Source organism: Zootoca vivipara, chromosome 8 (assembly GCF_965207765.1).
Source record: "Zootoca vivipara chromosome 8, rZooViv2.hap1.1, whole genome shotgun sequence".
NCBI classification, from domain to species: domain Eukaryota; kingdom Metazoa; phylum Chordata; class Lepidosauria; order Squamata; family Lacertidae; genus Zootoca; species Zootoca vivipara.
The window spans coordinates 70,763,312-70,783,902 of NC_142591.1; the positions used below are offsets into that span (position 1 = coordinate 70,763,312).

A 20,591-nucleotide genomic window follows, 5' to 3' on the forward strand; every position below is an offset into this window, starting at 1 on the left:
AGCATTCAGTATCCATGAGAAAGTGAGCTTCCTATAAATCACATTGCAGCAGTGAATCACACCATGGTCCAGAGGTTGGATGAGGGAAGTCATATGGTGGGGAGAATACTTCAACTTCAACATTGTTATATGCAAAGAGGAGAGCCTCAAGGTGGCCAGGAGCGTTGTCCACAATGAGAAGCAGTTCTAGTCAGGGACCGTGCTGAGGAGGGCTGCACAGATGAGGAATGGTGGGAGCCTCCGCCTCCCCCTGCTCCTGATCAGGATCCTTAATCTTCCCAGGAGCAGTGGCACAGTATAGATTTGGAGCAGTGGTTTGTGGAGGGACATAGTTCAGAAGACAAATGTTGGGAAGAACTGGGTGTTGAACAGATAGAAGAAGAACCGGGAGAGAGAGAGAGAGTTAACAGACTCTGGTTCGCTGGAAAGTGTCCAGCTGATCAGTCCAAGGTCAGTGAGATTAGATCAGGAAGCTGCACAGAAGGCACAGTGGTTGCGAGATCAGGTTGCAAGATGAGGAAGTGACTCGGGTGACTCAGGGGGAAGTGGGTGTGAACCTTAATTGGGAGCACCTTTACTCCGAGAATGGACTCTTTGTTCTTTCACTGTGATCATTAAAATCTCTTTTAATGGTAAGAGACTATTTTTGCTTTGTTCTGTTTATCCACGGCCAAAGGGAGGGAGGAAGCCACTTCCTCAAAGCCTGACAGTCCTCATGTTGAAGTTCAAGGTAGCACTTCACCTCTAGAACAAAGCACTTGTGGAACCAATCCAGAAATGTTGCTGTAGTCACCCAAACCTTTTCATTGGACTGCCAGAAAACAGGAATGAGATTCTTGTTCTTGCCTTTTTAAGGTGTGGGCTATATAGCAAGCCTGGCCACAGAACAACACAGTCACATGGTGTTTAACTGCTTTGAAGCCAGAGGCTTGTTTTTTTGTTTTGGAGCTGTAAATACGGTCAGGCATTTTCTTCCAGAAGAGCCCCACCTTGTCAGCATTAAAAACTTACTCTGGAAGATATCCCTTGTCATCTAACAACTTCTGTAATTGCTCCGCATAGGCTTTTGACTCCCCTTTGTCTGCAGCTATAGATTACTCTGTTACAGTATGTGCACATTTTTGAGGCTGAAGCCATTTCTAGAATTGTTAAACCAACCAGGACTGGCTTTGAATTGCTTCACAGACTGCCCACCCTCAATGGAAGGTTTAGATTGTGCATAGAGTGTGAGAGCCTTTTGTCACAACGTGATGCCCTCAGGAGACACATGTTTGCAGTTTACGTCTTCCTGCCATATGTTTAATGCCTTCTCAGTCTTGACCAAAGACTGGCTACATACCTGGTTCATCACCTTCACCGTTTCTGGAGCATTTGCTGCCTCAGCCATATAGATTTCTTTCTCTTGAATCTTCATGACAATTGCTGCACTTCTTGTGGTCATTTTCGCTGGAAAACTGCTGCAGCCACGAGCAAAGGACCTTGGCACCATCCTTGCATGGCACTGGAGTGGTGCCGCTTGGCTTGGGAATCGTGTGTGTGGGGGTGCTGAGTGTCACCCCCCTCTAGGGTGGCACCCAGGGTGGCCTGCCCCCATTGCATCCCCCTTGCTACGCCAGTGTTGCTTATTAGGTTGTCCACCAGTTGAACAAACTGCCTTGCATATTAGGGCCATGCTTTGCAATCTCCGTGTGTACTTCTATTGTTCTCCCTAGGTTGCTCCTTAGATAACTTTTTTAGGCCACTCACACAATCTCTGTGCACCTCCATTTGCTCTTGCAAGGGCACCTGCAAACTAGGCTGGCATCTCTGATCACTCTCGTAAGGTGAAGGAAATGGTGCATGTGATTATTGACTTTTCCGGCTTTCCTGCCCCCTGGGCAGTATTCCCCCACACTCCTGGCCCGCCTTTCACAGTTTTTTGGGGGGACAAGCACATAAAACTATAATTACGTAAGTAAAATCTGTGTAAGTTGCAATCCTATTCACAGAAGCAGGCCTTTTCAGAGGCAGTGCCAAAACTTTGGAATGGTCTTCTCACTGAGGCATCGCTCCCCTCGGCATTGTACTGTTTTAGGAGGCAGAAAAAGACATACCGCTTCCACAAGACTTTGGGAAGTGAAGACGTATAATTTGTTGATTATGAAGTAAAGACCATTAAGTCTATTAAGTGTATGGTTCTCATTATCTCTTGTTGTTCTTTGTTATTTTAAATTATGCTGAGTTTATTCTGTGTTATTTTTTATTGTTTTTAGAAATATGTATCGGTTTGTTTTAATATATTGCATGTGACCATATAGAAATGTCTGAAAAAATAAATAAACAAGTCCCACTGAATTTGATGGGGTTTACACCAGGCACCCCCAAACTTCAGCCCTCCAGATGTTTTGGACTACAATTCCCATCTTCCCCAACCACTGGCCTGTTAGCTAGGGATCATGGGAGTTGTAGGCCAAAACACCAGGAGGGCCGCAGTTTGGGGATGCCTGGTTTACACCAATCACATACTTTTTAAGCTGTAATAGGAATACAAAAAGTCCCGAGCCATATGGGACAAGGCCATGTTGTAGCTTCTTCCCACACCAGCATTGACCCAGGGAACTAAGGAAGACACAGGTATGGAGAGGAACTACAGTTTGGGTTCTTCCCCTGTGTGGCCTGTTGCTAAAGTGCTACCTAAAATGGCTCTTTTTCACAACAGTAACAAGAGAAGGGGCCACTGGAGAACATGATGGGACATATGGATCTATTCCTGATCCATTCAGGACTATATACAGTCATACCTCATGTTACGTCCACTGCAGGTTACGTCCTTTCGGGTTGCACTCTGCGCCGAACCCGGAAGTACCAGAACGGGTTACTTCCGGGTTCGGCGCACGCACAGGCACATAAATGCTAAATCACGCTTTGTGCATGCACAGAAGCACCTAATCGCAACCACGCCTGTGCAGATGCGCAGACGCGGGTTGCGAACGTGCATCCTGGACGGATCATGTTCTCAACCCAAGCGTCCAATGTTGATGAAACTCTGTAGAGGTCAATGATAAGAAACAAATCTTGAATCATTACTAAATGTTTCCCATCATTTTTTCCCCCTGCGTATCAGCAGTAACCATTCTTTAGCAACAGTTGCTTCAAAGCAAATGTAAAGCATGGAGGATTTGAGGTGTGAAAAAGCAATATCCCATTGTCCTCCCAGCTCTCTGCAGTTTCATCAATTATCCATTTAGCAGTAGCATTACAAAGAGGAATACGTTTTCTCAGGTTTTACCCCATTAGCCTGCAACATTGCATGTTATTTAAACTATTACAATGTCGACCACTTTCCAAAGTTCTTTCGACTGCAGTCTAACGTAGCTCCCTGACTTAGAACTTTCAGAGTGTAACAATTGGAAAGCTTCAAGGGCACCAGCCTCATCCATGTTTTAATTCTTGAGGACAGTCATTTTTGTTGGATGAGTTTAAATAAAATTCTCTTCCTATGCTTGAAGAGTTCAATTTCACTGCCAGTAGCATCATTATGTTTAGCTTGCTAATGGCACTGCAGTTTTGTTGGTTTTGCATTAATATTTTTTTTTCCAAGTACATCACAGGCTCTGTGCTTTCAATATTCTTTTTTCATCATTGCTCTGGACTGAAATGAACTCTAATGATAAATAATGGGCAAACTCTGGCTCTTTGTTGCAAAAACTTTGAGCATTCTATCCTTCTACTTTATGCTTGGGAAACATTAACATTACTTTACCCTATATTATTTATTTTAAGATGCATTTTACATAGAGCTCATTTCCTCTAAAAGGAATAGGAATGGGAACAATTTATTGGCCAAGTACCAAGCATACTTGGAATTTTGCTTTGACTACATTGCAATGTAAAAAAAGGTACCTCGTACAAACACTATTCCGCTCACAATACAATACAACAGCACAGCAAAGTGTTGGGGCAAATGTTCTTTTGCATTTCTAAGCCTGCATACCATACTGTTTCGTTTCCATGGTTAATTACAATTGATTATACCACCTACTCTCATAAGATTTTCTCATTAATACAGAATGCAACTATTTTAAAATCAAAGGTTTGTTACAATAATATTTCCCAACATCTGTAACATAATTCTGAAAACTATGGTGTTTTTTTATGTGCTCCCAGAAGCAAAATAAAGTTCTTTCAGGAAGATAATTCTGTGCATTTTAGAATCTATGTTTAATCTAACTCTCCTCCCCATAACAGAATTATCCCAAATTTTAACAGCCAGTTTTAGATATCTGGCACCTTAGGATCTTTCTAGAGATCCTAGAAAAGATATAATTTTTGCATCTTCCAGTAGGTAATTAACCATAAGAACTAAGAAGAGCTCTGCATCCAGTATCCTGTTCTCTCAATTGCCAACCACATGCTCAAGGCAAACCCACAAGTAGGGCATGAACTCAACAGCAATTTCGCCACTTGCAATTTCCAGCACCTGTTATTTGAAGGCATGCTGCCTCCAACAGTAGAGGGAAAACATAGCAATTGTGGCTACTAACAATGAATAGCCTTATCCACCATGAATTCGTCCAATGCCCTTTTAAACCTATCCAAGTTGAGGGCCATCGCCCCCTCTTGTGGGAGTGAACTCTATTTTTTTTTACTATGCCCTGTGTAAAGGTAACTCACAATTTGTGCACATTTAACTTGTGTACATTCAGCTTCATGCGCTTGGCAAAAGAATTTTTAAAAATTAAAAAGGGCGCAGAAAGGGGGCAGGTGTCCAGGAAAAAAAGACTTGGGCAATTCAACCCACCATTGAGTCCAATGGGTTTTGATTATCCACATTTTGGGCTTTACGTGCTATCCCCAAAATGTAATCCCAGTGTAAGTTGAGAGTCGTCTGTACTTATTTTTGCTTCTCCTGGATCTTTCAACTAATCCTGGCTCAGACATTTCTACCAAAGACACCTGTACATGGTGTCTTTGAAATGCTATTCTGTGCCCTTGCAATTTTAATATCTAGTTCTGTATTCCAATTTGGGTTCAAAGGGAGTCTCATCCTTTTGTGTTGGGTGAGCTCCTCCCGAAACATTCCCCTGTCTGTCTGATGTTATATATCCATATATGTTGCTGTAACTGGAATTCATGATTTATGATTAAATCTACTTTGTATTTTATGATTTAAGTCTTGACGTTACTGTACACCACTAAAAACACCAGTTTAAAGTGCTCATACATACATAATATTCTGCTATGCTAACAGGCTGTTCTCGTGCATGCTCACTTGTAAGTATGTTTCACTGAATTAAAGATGATGTGTTCTTGAGGAAGTTTACATAGACATAACTATTATAGGTGAAAGTTTTGCTTATACAGTCGTACCTTGGATGTCGAACAGAATCCATTCTGGAAGTCCATTTGACTTCCAGAATGTTTGAAAACCAAATTGTGGCTTCTGATTAGCTGCAGGAAGCTCCTGCAGCCAATCAGAAGCCACAGAAGCCCCGTTGCACGATCCAATTTTAAAAAATAGTTCGCAAACTGGAACAATCGCTTTTGTGTTTGCGGCGTTCGGGAGCCGAAATGTCTGAGTTCCAGGGCGTTCGACAACCAAGATACGACTGTATATCTATAACCTAATTAAAGCATGTAGCTACATTAAATTTAGGTTGTGATCTTAAACACACCTACTATGAAGTAAGCCCCACAGAATGCAGTGGGAACTATTTCTGAGCAGACATCCATAGGACTGCACAAGTAGTTTGTTTATCTGAAAAGCAGTGTTAAGTTAAATTTCATTAAAAATAATAATCAGAGATTGATCTGTTTTCCTGCATTGTATGAAATTATTGAAGAACTGGAAGGAACCGAAGCCATGAAGACCTTAAATGTGTCTTTTATGCTCAGTGCAGTTCTCTGAAGAATCAATATTTTTGAACTGATACAGAAAACTGCGTATATGACCTAGTTTTCTTTGACCCTCTGATTGCCCTTCAGTGTAGTCTCTTTTCAAAATCCAGCCAGCAATATTGAATGAGTTATTAAACAACTCTGCTTATTAGCCCTTTGATTATCTGAAATGCTAATGAGAATTGCTGTATTGAAGAGAGAGCAAGCTTTCACCCCACAACCTATTTCAGTCAATGGAAAAGCACACATTGGTTATAATGGCTGAGACTGTATCCAGACTCAAAATCAAGAGTTCAGTTCCTTTCCTGCTGCTACCAGCAGCCTCCATGTCCCAGAGGAATGGCACCCCACACCTTTTTGTTCCAGTATGTTTTAAATTAGTGCTTGCTTGCTATTTCAGCTCTGTAAGACTTTCATAAGAAACCTGTACCATCTACCCTTTCGCACATTGCTGTCCCTGTGCTCACAATCTTTGCTCTCTTCTCTCCTGCTCCTTGGGAAAGGAAATAAGAACTTATTCCATGGCATTACTATGTTGTGCGGGCAAATTCATTGCCTTCCAGATCCTGAACTTACAGTTCTCATGCTGTGTCACATAACTGCTTCAAACATAACTAGGGCCCCCTCCAGAGTGGTGTTTTATTATGGCTCTGGATTTCTAGAGGGAGGCTGAAGAACCCATTTCAGCTGGTCCCATGGCACTGGAGTACTGCCTGCCCTGTCCCAGGTCTGTGCAGGTATTTTAGAAGGAATTCATGCATATTCAAAAACAAACAAACTAACTCCAACAACACCACCTGCATATAACTTCTTGGCTGAAAAGAACAACAAGGTGACCTTGATCGCTGCCTCTATTGTCTTCTCTTTCTTGTTTTATAAACATAACTGCAGCTGTCTACAAGTCGCTAGCTAGCCCATAGGACTTCTCCCAGTATATGTAGGGAAAACACAGCAGCAAATACCCTTAGGAGCAAGGCAGTTTGATGGTGTGCCATCACTCTCAGGGGGAATTGTACCCGTGTTTCTCCTAAGAATATTTCAATTTTACTCAAGGAAATAAGCATATGCCTTATTTTCAGAGTGTGCCTTATTTTTTAATTACCTTAAGTACCATATGGTTCCGGGCGCCTGCCTCCTCCTGCTGCACAGACGGCGGCAGAAGAAAGAAAAAGTTTCAGGAAGATCCAACCTTTTCCTGTCCCTATAAAGTTGTCTCATCACCCACCCAATAAAGACCTAAGTGCCATAACAGGATAAGGGGCCAACCTGGCAGGACACTGGGGGAAGAAAGCGAAAGGCTGTAGTAAGTAAACAGGGCTGGTGAAGAAATCTCAGCCTTTTACCAGGGGACACTGTGGCTTTCTCTTAAAGGGAGAGCTTCGCAGCCTCCACTCCCAAACTTCCTTCTTGTTTAATCAGACACCAGAGTACAGGGGGGAGAGAGAGGAAAAGAGGACCGCTGAAAAGGGGAGGGGGAGGAAGAAAGAAGGACCGGGCGGGGGAGGTTCGCGGAGGTGAGAAAGCGAGCAGGCAACAGAGCAGGGAGGGGAAATTACAATGGTAATTTCAGCGATTCGTCATTGCAGGCTGCCTCTTAAAGGGAGAGCTTCACAGCCTCCACTCCCAAACTTCCTTCTTGTTTAATCAGACACCAGAGTGCGGGGGGGGGGGCAGAGAGGAAAAGAGGACCGCAGAAAAGGGGAGGGGGAGGAAGAAAGAAGGACCGAGCAGGAGAGGTTCGCGGAGGTGAGAAAGCGAGCGAGGCAATGGAGCAGGGAGGGGAAATTACAATGGCAATTTCAACAGCATCCGGTTCTGGGCCCCAACCCGACAGGCCTCTTCCTCTTCCTTGGCGCCCTCCAGAACTGCGGCTAGCACTACGACTTATTTTCGGGGTGTGTTTTAAATTTTGTCAACGGATGAAAATCCTGCCATGGCTTATTTTATAGGTACGTCTTATTTTATGAGAAACACGGTAGTGGAAGATGTATCTATGTAGCCATGGTTCCTGTGTATCTAGAAGATGTATCTAGCCAGCCATTTGCAGGCAGCAGTACACTGTGGTGTTTTGTTTGTGTTTTTTTTAAGAAACAAGCAAGAAAAGCCAGATGGGCAGCCTACAGACCAGGCATCCCCAAACTGCGGCACTCCAGATGTTTTGGCCTACAACTCCCATGATCCCTAGCTAACAGGACCGGTGATCTGGGAAGATGGGAATTGTAGCCCAAAACATCTGGAGGGCCAAAGTTTGGGGATGCCTGCTACAGACCATATCGTATAAGATTGGAAAGGTAATTACTGTAGGAGATCAGGCAAGGTGCAGATTCTCAAGCAGACACCTAATCCAATCTGCACAGTGCAAATGGATGTCTGCATCAGAATTCACTTTCGCCATATTTCTCTCCTATCCCTAGTTAAGTTGCATGTAGTAAGAATCCTTTCTTTGACCAGGAACCCTGATTATGAAGGATACTGAATCACTAGGGGAGTTTTAACTGTTTTTGACTAAACATGGTTAGAATCTTAAAATTAAATATGTGAAAGTCAGAAGTGGATCAAGCAGGCATGGGGGGCCGGGGGCAACAGGGCCACCATGTTTGTCTGCTCTTCATTTTACGCCCACATGCATTTCTTTGATCCCCTTTTGAGTACTGAAGTATTTCATCAAAATAAATGCATTACAGATATGAAACCTCACCATTGTATCACTGTCTGCTCTTATTCTACATACGCATTTTCTAGCTGTTTATGATGAATGCTCCCATGCATTACATATGAATCCAGGAGGATAACATTTTTTCCGATGAAAACAGGGACATCCCATTCCATAATGATATTTTTTACTATGTATACCACACACATCTTAACTGAGTTGCCCCAGGCAATCTGGGCAGCTTCCAACATAAAAAAGCCACAATAAAACATTAAACATTAAAAAAAACCCTTCCCTACACAGGATTGCCTTCTGATGGCTCAGGGGTCGAATAACTCCATACCCTCCAACATTTATCCAATGAAAATAGGGACATCCTAAGGAAAAGTGGGACATTCCAAGATCAAATCAGAAACCGGCATGGTTTCTCTAAATCAGGGACATCCCTGGAATATAGGGACACTTGGAAGGTCTGGAATAAATATTTAACAGAACTGGAATCAGTAACTCACTACCTCAACAGAATGTCATGTTGCTTGCAGGGGCACGGAATGAAAAAACAGTACCATCAGAAAAAAGTGGTTTATGCTGGGGAGTTCCTCAAGCCGTGTGGCAGTAACAGAAAATCTGAGGCTTATCTTATAGATCACAAACTACAACCCTCCAGTGACACATAGCAAGCAGTAGTAAATCAGGAGTTCCTACAGCTTTCTTTGCTAAATTGAAAGCAAACACTTAAATAGAATCCTCTCTATTTTTAATGAAAATCTTCTTTAGAATATTATCTGCTGTCATTGCTCAAAGAATGCTTTAATATCATTTAAAAGTAATTTATGAGCAATGCATTATATAGCAATAAGATTTTATTAGAACTATTTTCGCGGAACAATAAAGTCAGTTTTCAATGAATCTGATCATGTCAGGAACACAGCATGTTTGTAATAAACCTGCATGCTGTTAACAAAGTAAATTATTTTTAAGCAAGATGAATCCTGATATAAAATGCAATATTTTAATAGAAAAACTGGAGTGTGCGCTTCAGTGAATAATATGTACATAAACAGATTGGAATGTCTTAGGTGACCTCATTTAATTATTTTTTTAAAAATCTAACATAGTTATTTCATATGTACTTCCAACCCCCCCCCCAAAATTAAAATATAATGTCCCTTGTTTCTTTGTTATAATTTATGTATATATTTTATGTATATTTTTCTAAGATAGAAAAAAAAACAGATAGATCTAGCTCAGGCATGTCCAACTCCCAAGAGACTGTGATCTACTCCCACTATTTAAAAAAACTGGCAGTGATTTACCCATTGGATTGACCAAAGTTGTTGAGCTTTTTGGGGGGAGCCAAAGTTGTTTAGCTCTTTTTGGGTAGCCTTCACCAAAGTTGTGGAGCTTTTTGGGGTGTGTGGCTATTGATCAGGATCATGTGACCGGCCAGGATCAACGAGGGACACCCTGCGATCGACCGGTAGATTGCAATCAAGCAGTTGGGCATGCCTGATCTAGCTGCATGAATAAAGCAATGTATGGATGCTACAATAAAAAAGACAAGATATAGAAAAGAAAGGAAAAAAAGAAATACAAGTTAGAAAGCCCAATTCCTATTAAAATGGAAGTCTTGAAGATGTAACTTCCCCCAAATGTATGTTTCTTTCACGTCCTTTTTATTCAAAAACTAGTACAATCCTGTACACACTTAAACTGCTAAAAGTTGCAGCCACTTTCTAGACACTTGCCTAGGAAGAAGCCCTGCAATGGAAAGGCTGCTCGTGCCCTTCCTTGCACAACTACTAGTCATATCACCTAAAATCTGGTTGGGGTGGGGGTTCTGGGGCTCTCAAGCAAACACTTAAACAGGGACTGCAAGATAGCACCCAACTTATTTGACCCTCCCTGGGGAGAAGGCACTTGCTTTCTCCACCAAGAGTCTTCTCAGTTTAAACAGCCAAGCTGACTTCCAGGAAGCAATACATTCCACAGTTGCATGGATTGGTGAGTGAGATGTGTCCTGTATCAAGGGAAGGGAACTGTTTTCAAATAAGAACCTTGGACCCAGTCCAGGGTGTGGCAATTTCCACACACATACCTAGATATTTAGGTGCCGGGGGGGGGGGCGACCCTCTGGTCATACCTATGGGGAATAAGCTTTCCTTCAGACTGACAACTCCCACCTATGTTGGTTGCAACATGCTAGGAACACCCATCAGAAAGAGGCTCATGGAAGCTTGGCCCTACATGACTGACTTCTGCATTAAGGGCAGGGGTGGAGCAAGCGGGGGGCGGAGGGGCGGTCAGCCCCAGACACCGCCCTGGAGGGGGTGTCACTCAGGGCCACGCCCGCGCCCCTTGCCTCTGCACGACAGCCTCGGGGAGGGGGCGAACAAAAAAAACTGCAGGCGCACTGGCCGAGCGATTGGGCGCCACACAGGTGCCTGCTGGAGGGGGGTAGCACTTGGGGCCGCGCCCCCACCCCATGATTGGTGCCTGAGCCTGGACACTCTGTTTAGGCTCTGTTTAGAAGTCGCGGGGGGCGCGATCCCCCTCTACCTAGCACGGATGTGCAGCAGGATGCTGTGCATGCGTACAATGTAGAGGGGATAACACCCCTCCCCCGCGACTTCAAAACGGAGCCTAAACAGAGCGCCCAGGCTCCAGGCAGATAGCCCACTGGTGCGCATGCGTCGTTACGTAGTGACGCCGCACCCCCCGGGGGCATGGCAATTTGCCGCCCCAGGTGTCGCAGCGCCTCGCTACGCTGCTGATTAAGGGTCAGGACAATGTGGTTGGAGATGCTGTGTCTAGATAGTATTTTGAGTAAACCACTTGAGGTAGACCTGCTGCTCCTTTCCTATGAGTCTCATTGAACACACACCCTCCAACATTTCTCTGATAAAAATAGGGATGTCCCATTCCATAATGATCATTTTACAATTTATGTCCCACACATCTTATAGAGTTGCCCCAGCCACTCTAGGCAGCTTCCAACATATATATACCAACATTTTATATCTTGATTTTATTCTGTAAACCTCCCTGAGACCCCTGGGTATAGGACGGTATATTAACAACAACAAACAACAACAACAACAACAACTTCCATATACAGGATTGCCTTCAGACAGTTCGGGGGTTGGACAGCTCCATACCCTTCAACATTTCTCCAAAGAAAATAGGGACGTCCTAAGGAAAAGTGGGACATTCCGGGATCAAATCAGAAACCGGCATGGTTTCTCTAAATCAGGGACGTCCCTGGAAAATAGGGACACTTGGAGGGTCTGTGAACACAATGAGGCTTACTTCTGAGTGGCCACACTTCTGCACTATGTTCAGAAAGTAACAACAATCAAGAAGAGAATACAAGAGGAAAGAGAAGTGAATGTTTTAATTTAGAGAGAAAGAAAGGACACAGTTCAATAGGAATAGGTTCCTGTTCAAAAGGGCAAGTCACATAAAATTGGGTAAGGGTTAGTAAAATAAACTGTAATTTGATAAAATAGAAGACTGGGGCCAAAGGATTCTGATGAGAAGGAACATAGAGATTAGAGGAAGAAGGAACTAAAGAAAGAAAAAATTAAATAAAAGATGTTAGAGGGTTGAATTCAATACAAGAAGAATTTTTTTTATTTTTGGGGGGGGGTAGTAGCTGGTATAAAACATTTATATGAATGTTTCCTCATGTTCAGACTGTATCTTAGAACAAATGATTCAGTATTGAAAATAGCTCCAAAAACTACCAGGCCACAAATAATCAGTTGGCTTGCCTGCTGCTCACACAGCAGTGTGAACCAAAACGCACACATACACATACCCCTTAACAAATCCTTTAATCTCACACTCCTGAAAGTCACAGTATTAATACAGCTGCTTGGCGTTTAGAGGATTAAGAAAGAAGGGAAAATCCAAGCTGGAGGAAACCATATTTAACATTTCCCTGAACTGACTTCAAAGAAGCGTTTCTCCAATAAGACAAAAGTCTAATTCGGATGCTGCTGCAAAGGTCTCTCTCCCCCCCCCCCACACAATATGGGCTGCAGAGATATGGGGAGAGAGTCAATTTTAATGTATATAACCAAAGGCCTTTATAATGGACGACAGAGAATAAAATGAAACTTTCATATACAGTCATACCTCATGTTGCGTCCGCTTCAGGTTACGTCTTTTCAAGTTGCGTCCCGTGGCAACCCGGAAGTACTGGCACAGTTACTTCTGAGTTTCGCCACTCGCACATGCACAGAAGTGCTAAATCGTGCCACGCATGTGTGCAGACGCAGTGCTTCTGGATGCAAAGACTTCGAGTTGTGGACGTGCCTCCTGGACGAATTACGTCCACAACTCGAGGTTCCACTGTAAAATCATATAATGTAACCTGTAGCAGTTTACAACATAAAAAGAAATTTACAACATTGACCTTGGAATCTTAGTTCTACAAAGGCCCTGCGTGGTTGTGGGGAGGTCTCAAGGTAACGGGGCCTTGAGTGATTGGTCTTAATTTGGGGGTGCCAAATAGAGTAAGTAGTGGCAAAGATGGATGCTCTGTCTTGGTTGGCATCCTGATCAGAAATCCAATCTCTAAGGTCTTGTGGGCTAAGGGCTAAGTAGTTCTCCATTTGAAGATTATAAGCCCTAAACTCATTTTGGCATTTTTGTGCCTAGCCCCCTTGTCCTTGGTTGCTCTAACCAACAGAGCTTAGTAAGAGTATGAACCTTGAAGGCATTTAGCCTGTGCCAGTATCTCAAATAGACTAGATCAATTCTGGTTGCTAGCAAGGGGCATAGCTGCCAAGTTATCCCTTTTTTAAAGGGAAATTCCCTTATGCTGAATAGGCTTCCTCGTGAGAAAAGGGAAAACTTGGCAGCTGTGGCAAGGGGAGGCCCAACTCAGCTCTGAGGTGGGCTGCCGGTGTCCCATAGGAAGCCCCCTAAATCTGCCTCATAAATCTGCACCCCATATGACTAACCATGATTTTCTGGCCTATGCATGAAGGAGTTTCCACATACATCATTTTATGTGTGTGCCACACAGCCCAACCCTATGAGTGTTAGTTCTCAAGTAGTCCCCACAGTGTTTGGCTAGGCTTGCCCTCCTTTACCTGAAGAACCCGCTTCAAAATAAACAAAGAATGAACAGATAACCAACCCGCCACTGCCCTGCGCTGTCATAGTTCTGTCCAGGTAAGCTATAGTGCTGCTGGGCTGGAGTCAGGAGGACGGAGCCAGCTGTGCCTCCACCCACACTGGTTGCTACTGCATAGCAGGCAATTGATTTAATAGCTGGCATGTAGGAGTCCTTAAGTAGTGCCTCTGCTTCTCCCATTAACGTCTGTGCTATTCTTCAGACAGTATATCCACTGCTTGGAAACACTTATCTATGAGCAACTCCTGTGCATGATTGAGTTCACTAAAACTGCAGCTCAACTATGTGTTTGAGGAGATCCGATTTTGTAAAAAGACTCATTCACAGAACAGCAGCTAAAATGGAGAGAGAGAATCTCAGAATCATAGAATTGTAGAGTTGGAAGTGACCCCAAAGGTCATCCTGTACAACCCCTTGAAATGCAGAAATCTCAACTAGATCATGCACAGGAGATGGACATCCAACCTCTGCTTTAAAACTTCCAGTGAAGGAGGGTTTGCCACCTCTCATGAAAGTCTGTTCCACTATAGAACAGCTCTTACTGTCATAAAAGTTCTTCCTGATATTTAGTGGGAATCTGCTTTCTTGTAACTTGAAGCCACTGGTTTGGTTCCTAACCTCTGAAGCAGGAGAAAACAAGTTTGCTCCATCCTTCGCATGACAGACCTTTAGATATCTGAAGATGGCTATCATATCTCCTCCCAGTCTTCTCTTTTCCAGGCTAAGCAGACCCAATTCTCTCAACCGTTCCTAATAAGGCTTAGTTTCCAGACCTTTTATCATCTTGTATGTTTATTTTTTTTAAAAAAAACAACAACCAAAAACACCTCTTGCCAACATTGCTTAGAATAATAATGAGCCAGACAGTTAGGCTGGATCTACATTTATCTTTTAAACGTTATTAGAATGATCTATCTATCATCTATCACTCTATAACATTTAACATGCAGTTTCCCTATTGTGGGTGACGCCCTCTGGTGTCACATTTTAGTAACAGATTCTTAATGTTATAAACCACGAGTGTAGATCCACCCTTACAGCGTATTGAAATGGTTATGGCTTTCAAAGAACTGCCAACGCTTGGCTAAAGTATTGGGGATGAAGCTAGGAAAGCATGTTGAAAACTGGCCCTGAGAATGGCGTGTGAAGAAAGGTTTGCATTATTAGAAATAAATAGCAAGATTTTTATTATTATTATTATTTTTTAAAAAAAACAGAATTCCATGTTACCAAAGAATTTATTATCCTCGTTAACTGTAAGAAATTTTAATGTAAAAAGTGAAGGATATACAAAGAAAAGTGTCTAGTCCAACCTCTTTCAACGGTGGCATGTCCTTAGCAATGAATGATCAGTAGACAAATGAAGCTCCTCATTTCAGGGGGATTGGGAAGAAGCAAGGGAGAAACACTGACTCCTGGTAAGGCAATTAGTTCCATTCTTTGTGTCACTGTTCTTTGTGCCACTAAACTAATCAGCACTAATAATAATAATAATAATAATAATAATAATAATAATAATAATAATTTATTATTTATACCCTGCCCATCTGGCTGGGTTTCCCCAGCCACTCTGGGCAGCTTCCAACAGAAATATTAAAATACACTAATTTCTTAAAGATTAAAAGCTTCCCTAAACAGGGCTGCCTTCAGATGTCCTCTAAAAGTCTGGTAGTTGTTTTTCTTTTTGACATCTGGTGGGAGGGCGTTCCACAGGGTGGGTGCCACTGCCGAGAAGGCCCTCTGCCTGGTTCCCTGTAACTTGGCTTCTTGCAGCGAGGGAACCGCCAGAAGGTCCTTGGCACTGGACCTCAGTGTCCGGGCAGAGTGATGGAGGCGGAGACGCTCTTTCAGGTATACTGGACCAAGGCTGTTTAGGGCTTTAAAGGTCAGCACCAGCACTTTGAATTGTGCTTGGAAACGTACTGGGAGCCAATACAGGTCTTTCAAGACTGGTGTATGTGGTCTCGGCGGCTGCTCCCAGTCACCAGTCTAGCTGCCGCATTCTGGATTAATTGTAGTTTCCGGGTCACCTTCAAAGGTAGCCCCACATAGAGCGCATTGCAGTAGTCCAAGCGAGAGTTCTCAGGTCTACAAAATGCTTTCAATCAGCACTTCCACAACTTAAGACTTAGTAAACCAAACTGAACATATCAGCCAAATATTGTGGCCTGGCAGGAGCTTCACAGCACTCATCATTTTACTGTCTGGATCTACAGAGCCTCAGAGTCTCAGCAATAATAATGTGTGGCATGGCTTTAGCTATAAAGGGAAAGTAGTTCAAGGCTTGCCTTTGGCATGTTAGGATTTGGGGACAGTGTTTTCTCTCTTTCTTTAATCTAGAGGAGAAGCAGCAAAAGGGATGACCCAAAGCACCATATAAAGGCCTTACATTCTTTTAAAGTAATGTTTCTTGTAAAGTAAACCTGTTATCACATTGTGGCGTGAACAGTCAGAAGGAAATGCAGTGAACCAAATCTGTTAACAAGTAAACGTAAAGCAATTAGAAGGAAACAACAGAAATCACTAGTTTGCATTTCAACAATATTTTCAGGTGATGGTTATTAGAAGTTTTTTTTTTTTTTAAAGGAAGCTGGCTAGTAGTACAAATTAATCATATATATTTTTTTACCTTTGCACACTGGTCTGTGATCACTCCATGCCGCAAAAACCTCTGCTATTCTTTGACAAGTGATGCTTTTTGCCCCTTGTAGTACATAATCTTCATCGCAAGAAAACTGCACTGTCGCATCCAGGCTAAAATTGAGCATGTCAATAAAAAAAGGGGACACACAATTAATATTAACCATAGTTTTCAAAGTTATACAGATAATTCTGCCTCATTTCCATTGATTTTCTATTCCATTTTCTCAGATACTTTCGAAATCCCACAGTGTTTGTCAAATATCCTCGCTTTAGGAACGGCAAGCCTAAATTGGATTTGCATTTGGATGTACATCCCCATTCTTAAATCCCTAATTAGCCAGCAGCAAGCCTCTTGGACCTTCCTGCAGCTGGACTCCAAAGCTGTGTACCTGCTCCTTCAGAGTAAGTGCAACCCTATCCGGAGCAGGAAATTGACTAATTTATTGGGCATAATAATCACCCACCCATAGGGCTCTACAGCTTTCAAGTTTGCTTTCTTTTTTTCTTTTTTTAAAGGAAGCATCTGTAACTTTTTATGAATCTCATGGCTATGTGGGCACATCTTACAGTCCTATATCATGCATGGTTACTAGGGTGATGACTTTTTTACAACCTCATTTCCCTGTATCATAATTTGATGAGCTTTCGTTAAAGAGTAGATAACATCTTACTTTCAAAGAGATTTGATAAAAAAAAAACCTCACGCACAAAATGATTAAAAAAAAAATTTATTTATCAGTTTTTTGACCATTTTTGAAGTCACTGTAAGCAGATATAAAATTGAACCCAAGCTTTAGAGTCACATATATACAACATTATATAGGGTCATCAAACACACAAGGAAGCTTTTTTTTAGCTGCAGTAACAGTATAGACGCTGCTAGAGGACGATGTTTTGCTACCTCTCCTGTAGGTTCTTTTCCCAGCATGCCGGGCAGGGTCTGCTGGCTGAGTTTTGAGGTCCCAAAAAGGGGCTTTTACCTTGTGCAGGTGTGACATTTCTATACCCTACGTTGCTAAGAACACTCCCCATTGTGGAATGTGGTGTTGTGTCCAAATTTGATACGAAATATATATAGAATTTTTAATACAATTTTACGAAATGATAAAACGGCATACAAAAAAAATAAAAACAGTTTGTGCGTAATCTTTTTAAATATTTCAATGGAATATACCTCATTTTAGTCATTAATAGGCAAAAGTTCATCCATTTGTGCTACAGGAAATAATTTTTGAGGGGAAAAAATGAAAAAGTCATCACCCTAATGGTTACTCACAAGTAAATGCTAATTTATTCCGTTGGTATTATTTCTAATTAAGGGTACTTGGGATGAAGCTTTTAGGTTTCATGCAAGAGTCAATTGCACTTGATTTTTACTGCACAGTTCTAAAAGGTAAAGGACCCCTGGGTGGTTAAGTCCAGTCAAAGGCGACTATGGGGTTGCGGCACTCATTTCGCATTCAGGCCAATGGAGCTGACGTTTGACCACAGACAGCTTTCCGGGTCACTTGGCCAGCATGACTAAATTGCTTCTGGGACAACGGGACTCTGCGACAGAAACCAGAATTCATGGAAATGGTGTTTACCATCCTGCTGCAGCATTACCTATTTATCTATTTGCACTGTCATGTTTTCAAACTGCTAAGTTGGTAGGAGCTGGGACAGAGCAACGGAAGCTCACCCTGTCGTGTGGATTCGAACCTCTAACCTTCTGATCAGCAAGCCCAAGAGGCTCAGTGCTTTAGACCACAGCACCACCCGTGTCCCTTGCACAGTTCTACCCTCAGGTGGGGTCCATGGCCAAACTTGGCCCGCCAGCTGTTTTCGGACTACAGTTCCCATCACCCCTGGCCCGTAGGTGCCAAGTTCCAGATTGAAAAATCTGGGACCAGCAATGCCGCAGCACCGGAAGTCACTTCTACACACTTCCGGACATGCGTAGAAGCGACTTCTGGTGCTGCAGACATTTTGGAAATGGGCACAGCGGCATTGGAAGTCACTTCTACGCATGTCCGGAAGTGCGTAGAAGTGACTTCCAGTGCCGGCGCGGCACCAGAAAAACATGGCCGCCAGCAGGAGCTCTGTAATCCGGGGCAAATAGGGGGTATTTTGCCATTCGGGACACCTGCAGGAAACGGTAAGAAAATACGGGGGTTTCCCGGGGAAAACGGGGTACTTGGCAGCTATGCCCTGGCCACTGGTCCTGTTAGCTAGGGATGATGGGAGTTGTAGTCCCAAAACAGCTGGTGGACCAAGTTTGGCCATGCCTGCAATACCTCAGTGATTGGACTCTTATCCTTATCAAATGCAAAAGGAAGTCCCATGGAAATGAACAGGACCTTTTTTTGCACTTCAAGTTGAAGGTGTGGGGGATAAGGATATCAATTAAATTGCCCCTTCCCTTCTTCTGGGTGATTAAAATCATGACAAACACCTTGATTTCAGTAGATGAAGTGCTGTCTCAGCCAAACTCTGTTTAAATCACTGATCTACCCACCACCTATGCATAAGACTGGTTGCACTGAGATTTGAAGTGATACTCAAGGTCAGGAGTCCACCTACTGAAATATACCAGCTTGCCTTACTGTTTCATGGGCAAGTGTAAAAACATTATGGAAATACAATTAAACACATGAAGCCTTTCCACTCCAGTATGTATATATAATATTTAAATGTATATGATAACTAGCTGCAGAGACTTGGGGCAACTAACTGTGGAATAGGAATGCAAATAAAATGAAAGAAGCTCCAGTGAGTAATGAAATCCTTATGTTTCTGCAAAAACTTCCCATATATATGAAATAGCATACACATATGTATATATTCAAAATCTAGTAGTAGTTTTAGGGTAGTATAGGGTAGTATAGGGTAGTTTTAACCTATAAATAAATTATTATGTTTATGTTACCAATATATGTGTTTGTATTTTTCAATTATTTAAAAGACCTTCAGAAACATCTTCTTATGTTTACTATATTCACAGATTTATTTATTAGTATGTTTCCTCTGGGTGCTTTCCAGATTTTCAAGAACTCGGTGTTTATGCACACTTCATTTCGAGGACCTTAAAATTGTAGCTTAAACTTCGAAATAATACAGTGGTACAAATTTGGAAGTGAGTTCATAAAAGTGAATTTGGCTTTCAGTTAAAAGGGTCATAAAGTTGCTAGAAACATGAAAGATGAAGTAATGTTAATCTGTTTTAGTATTTTAACTTTTTCATGTTTTAAAGTATGGCTGCAATTTTTTTTCTTCATTTTAACTTTTTGTAAACTGCTATGAGTTTTTTTTCGGTTTTTTAACACAATTTATTTCATAAATTTTAGGAAAGATATAAAATACATCAATCAGAGAACTGCCATTTGGCTGCTAAACTGTTGCGGAGAGGGGTGTGTAGTGGGTTCAGATAATTCTCGAATTCTAAGCAAAGTTGGTCATTTGCTGTTTCGCAGGTGTCAGAGGCTGTTGTTGCGACTACTCTAGAGTAATGACGCTCCACATTCTTGTCTTTAGACAGTTTTATTTAGTGCAGTCTATTTACAGTGGAATGGGTGTGTAGAACATGTCTGCTTAGTCCGAGGCAGAATCTGGGAATGGCACGCCCCTCGTCTTCTTCCAGCATAAGAGTCTTGGGACGGCAAACCCTCTTCCCCGCCTTCTCCTGCGTAATTCCGGAACCGGGGGGGGGAAGGGTATGCGCTCCATGTTTTCCTTCTCCCCCCTTTCCCCCTCTCTTTCTTCCTCCCTCATGTGTAGCAGGGGCTCTTCTGTGTTGCCAGAGCCCTGCATCCCTCTTCCTCCTTCCTCACTGGACTCCTCCCCGTCCCCGCTGGCATTGCTGCTATTGGAGGAGCTGCTCTTGATGATGGGAGGGGGATCTCTGTATTCTCTTCCCCTTACAGCAGGTGTGTTGAAATAAGGAGAAGTGGGAAGAAGAGTTCTTTTGTGACTGACAGGCCTAGCTTCAAATCAAAGGGAAAGTTTTTTCCAGGGCTTTCCAATCCTTGGAGAAGGCATGTTGAAGTAATGCAATACCTTGTTACTGTTTGTTCTACATTCTTTGCTAGTTTGGCTAGTGATGGTTGCTTGGAAAATGATGAACATTCAGGCCCTTCTGCCTCTGTGCCACATACCCACACATGCACACCTGTAGTTTCATGCACTACCTGCACGTAGTTTCTATACATTTTAGCATCAATTGATCAGAATATAAGACTGAAACTGTTTGAAATTATTTTATTTTCTTATTATTAATTGTATTTTCCCTAGTTC

The 20,591-nt window shown here is 42.5% G+C and overlaps 1 protein-coding gene across 3 annotated transcripts in view; it reads right to left on the reverse strand.

Annotated features, from left to right (window-relative positions):
* CSMD3 (CUB and Sushi multiple domains 3) overlaps positions 1 to 20,591 on the reverse strand; it is a 567,595-nt gene that overhangs the window by 269,179 nt on the left and 277,825 nt on the right. For all 3 annotated transcript variants that reach the window (XM_088675845.1, XM_088675844.1, XM_060277658.2), the window contains one exon: positions 16,306 to 16,430. In XM_088675845.1, the coding sequence (XP_088531971.1) occupies positions 16,306 to 16,430 (125 nt within the window). The remainder of the gene's footprint in view (positions 1 to 16,305; positions 16,431 to 20,591) is intronic.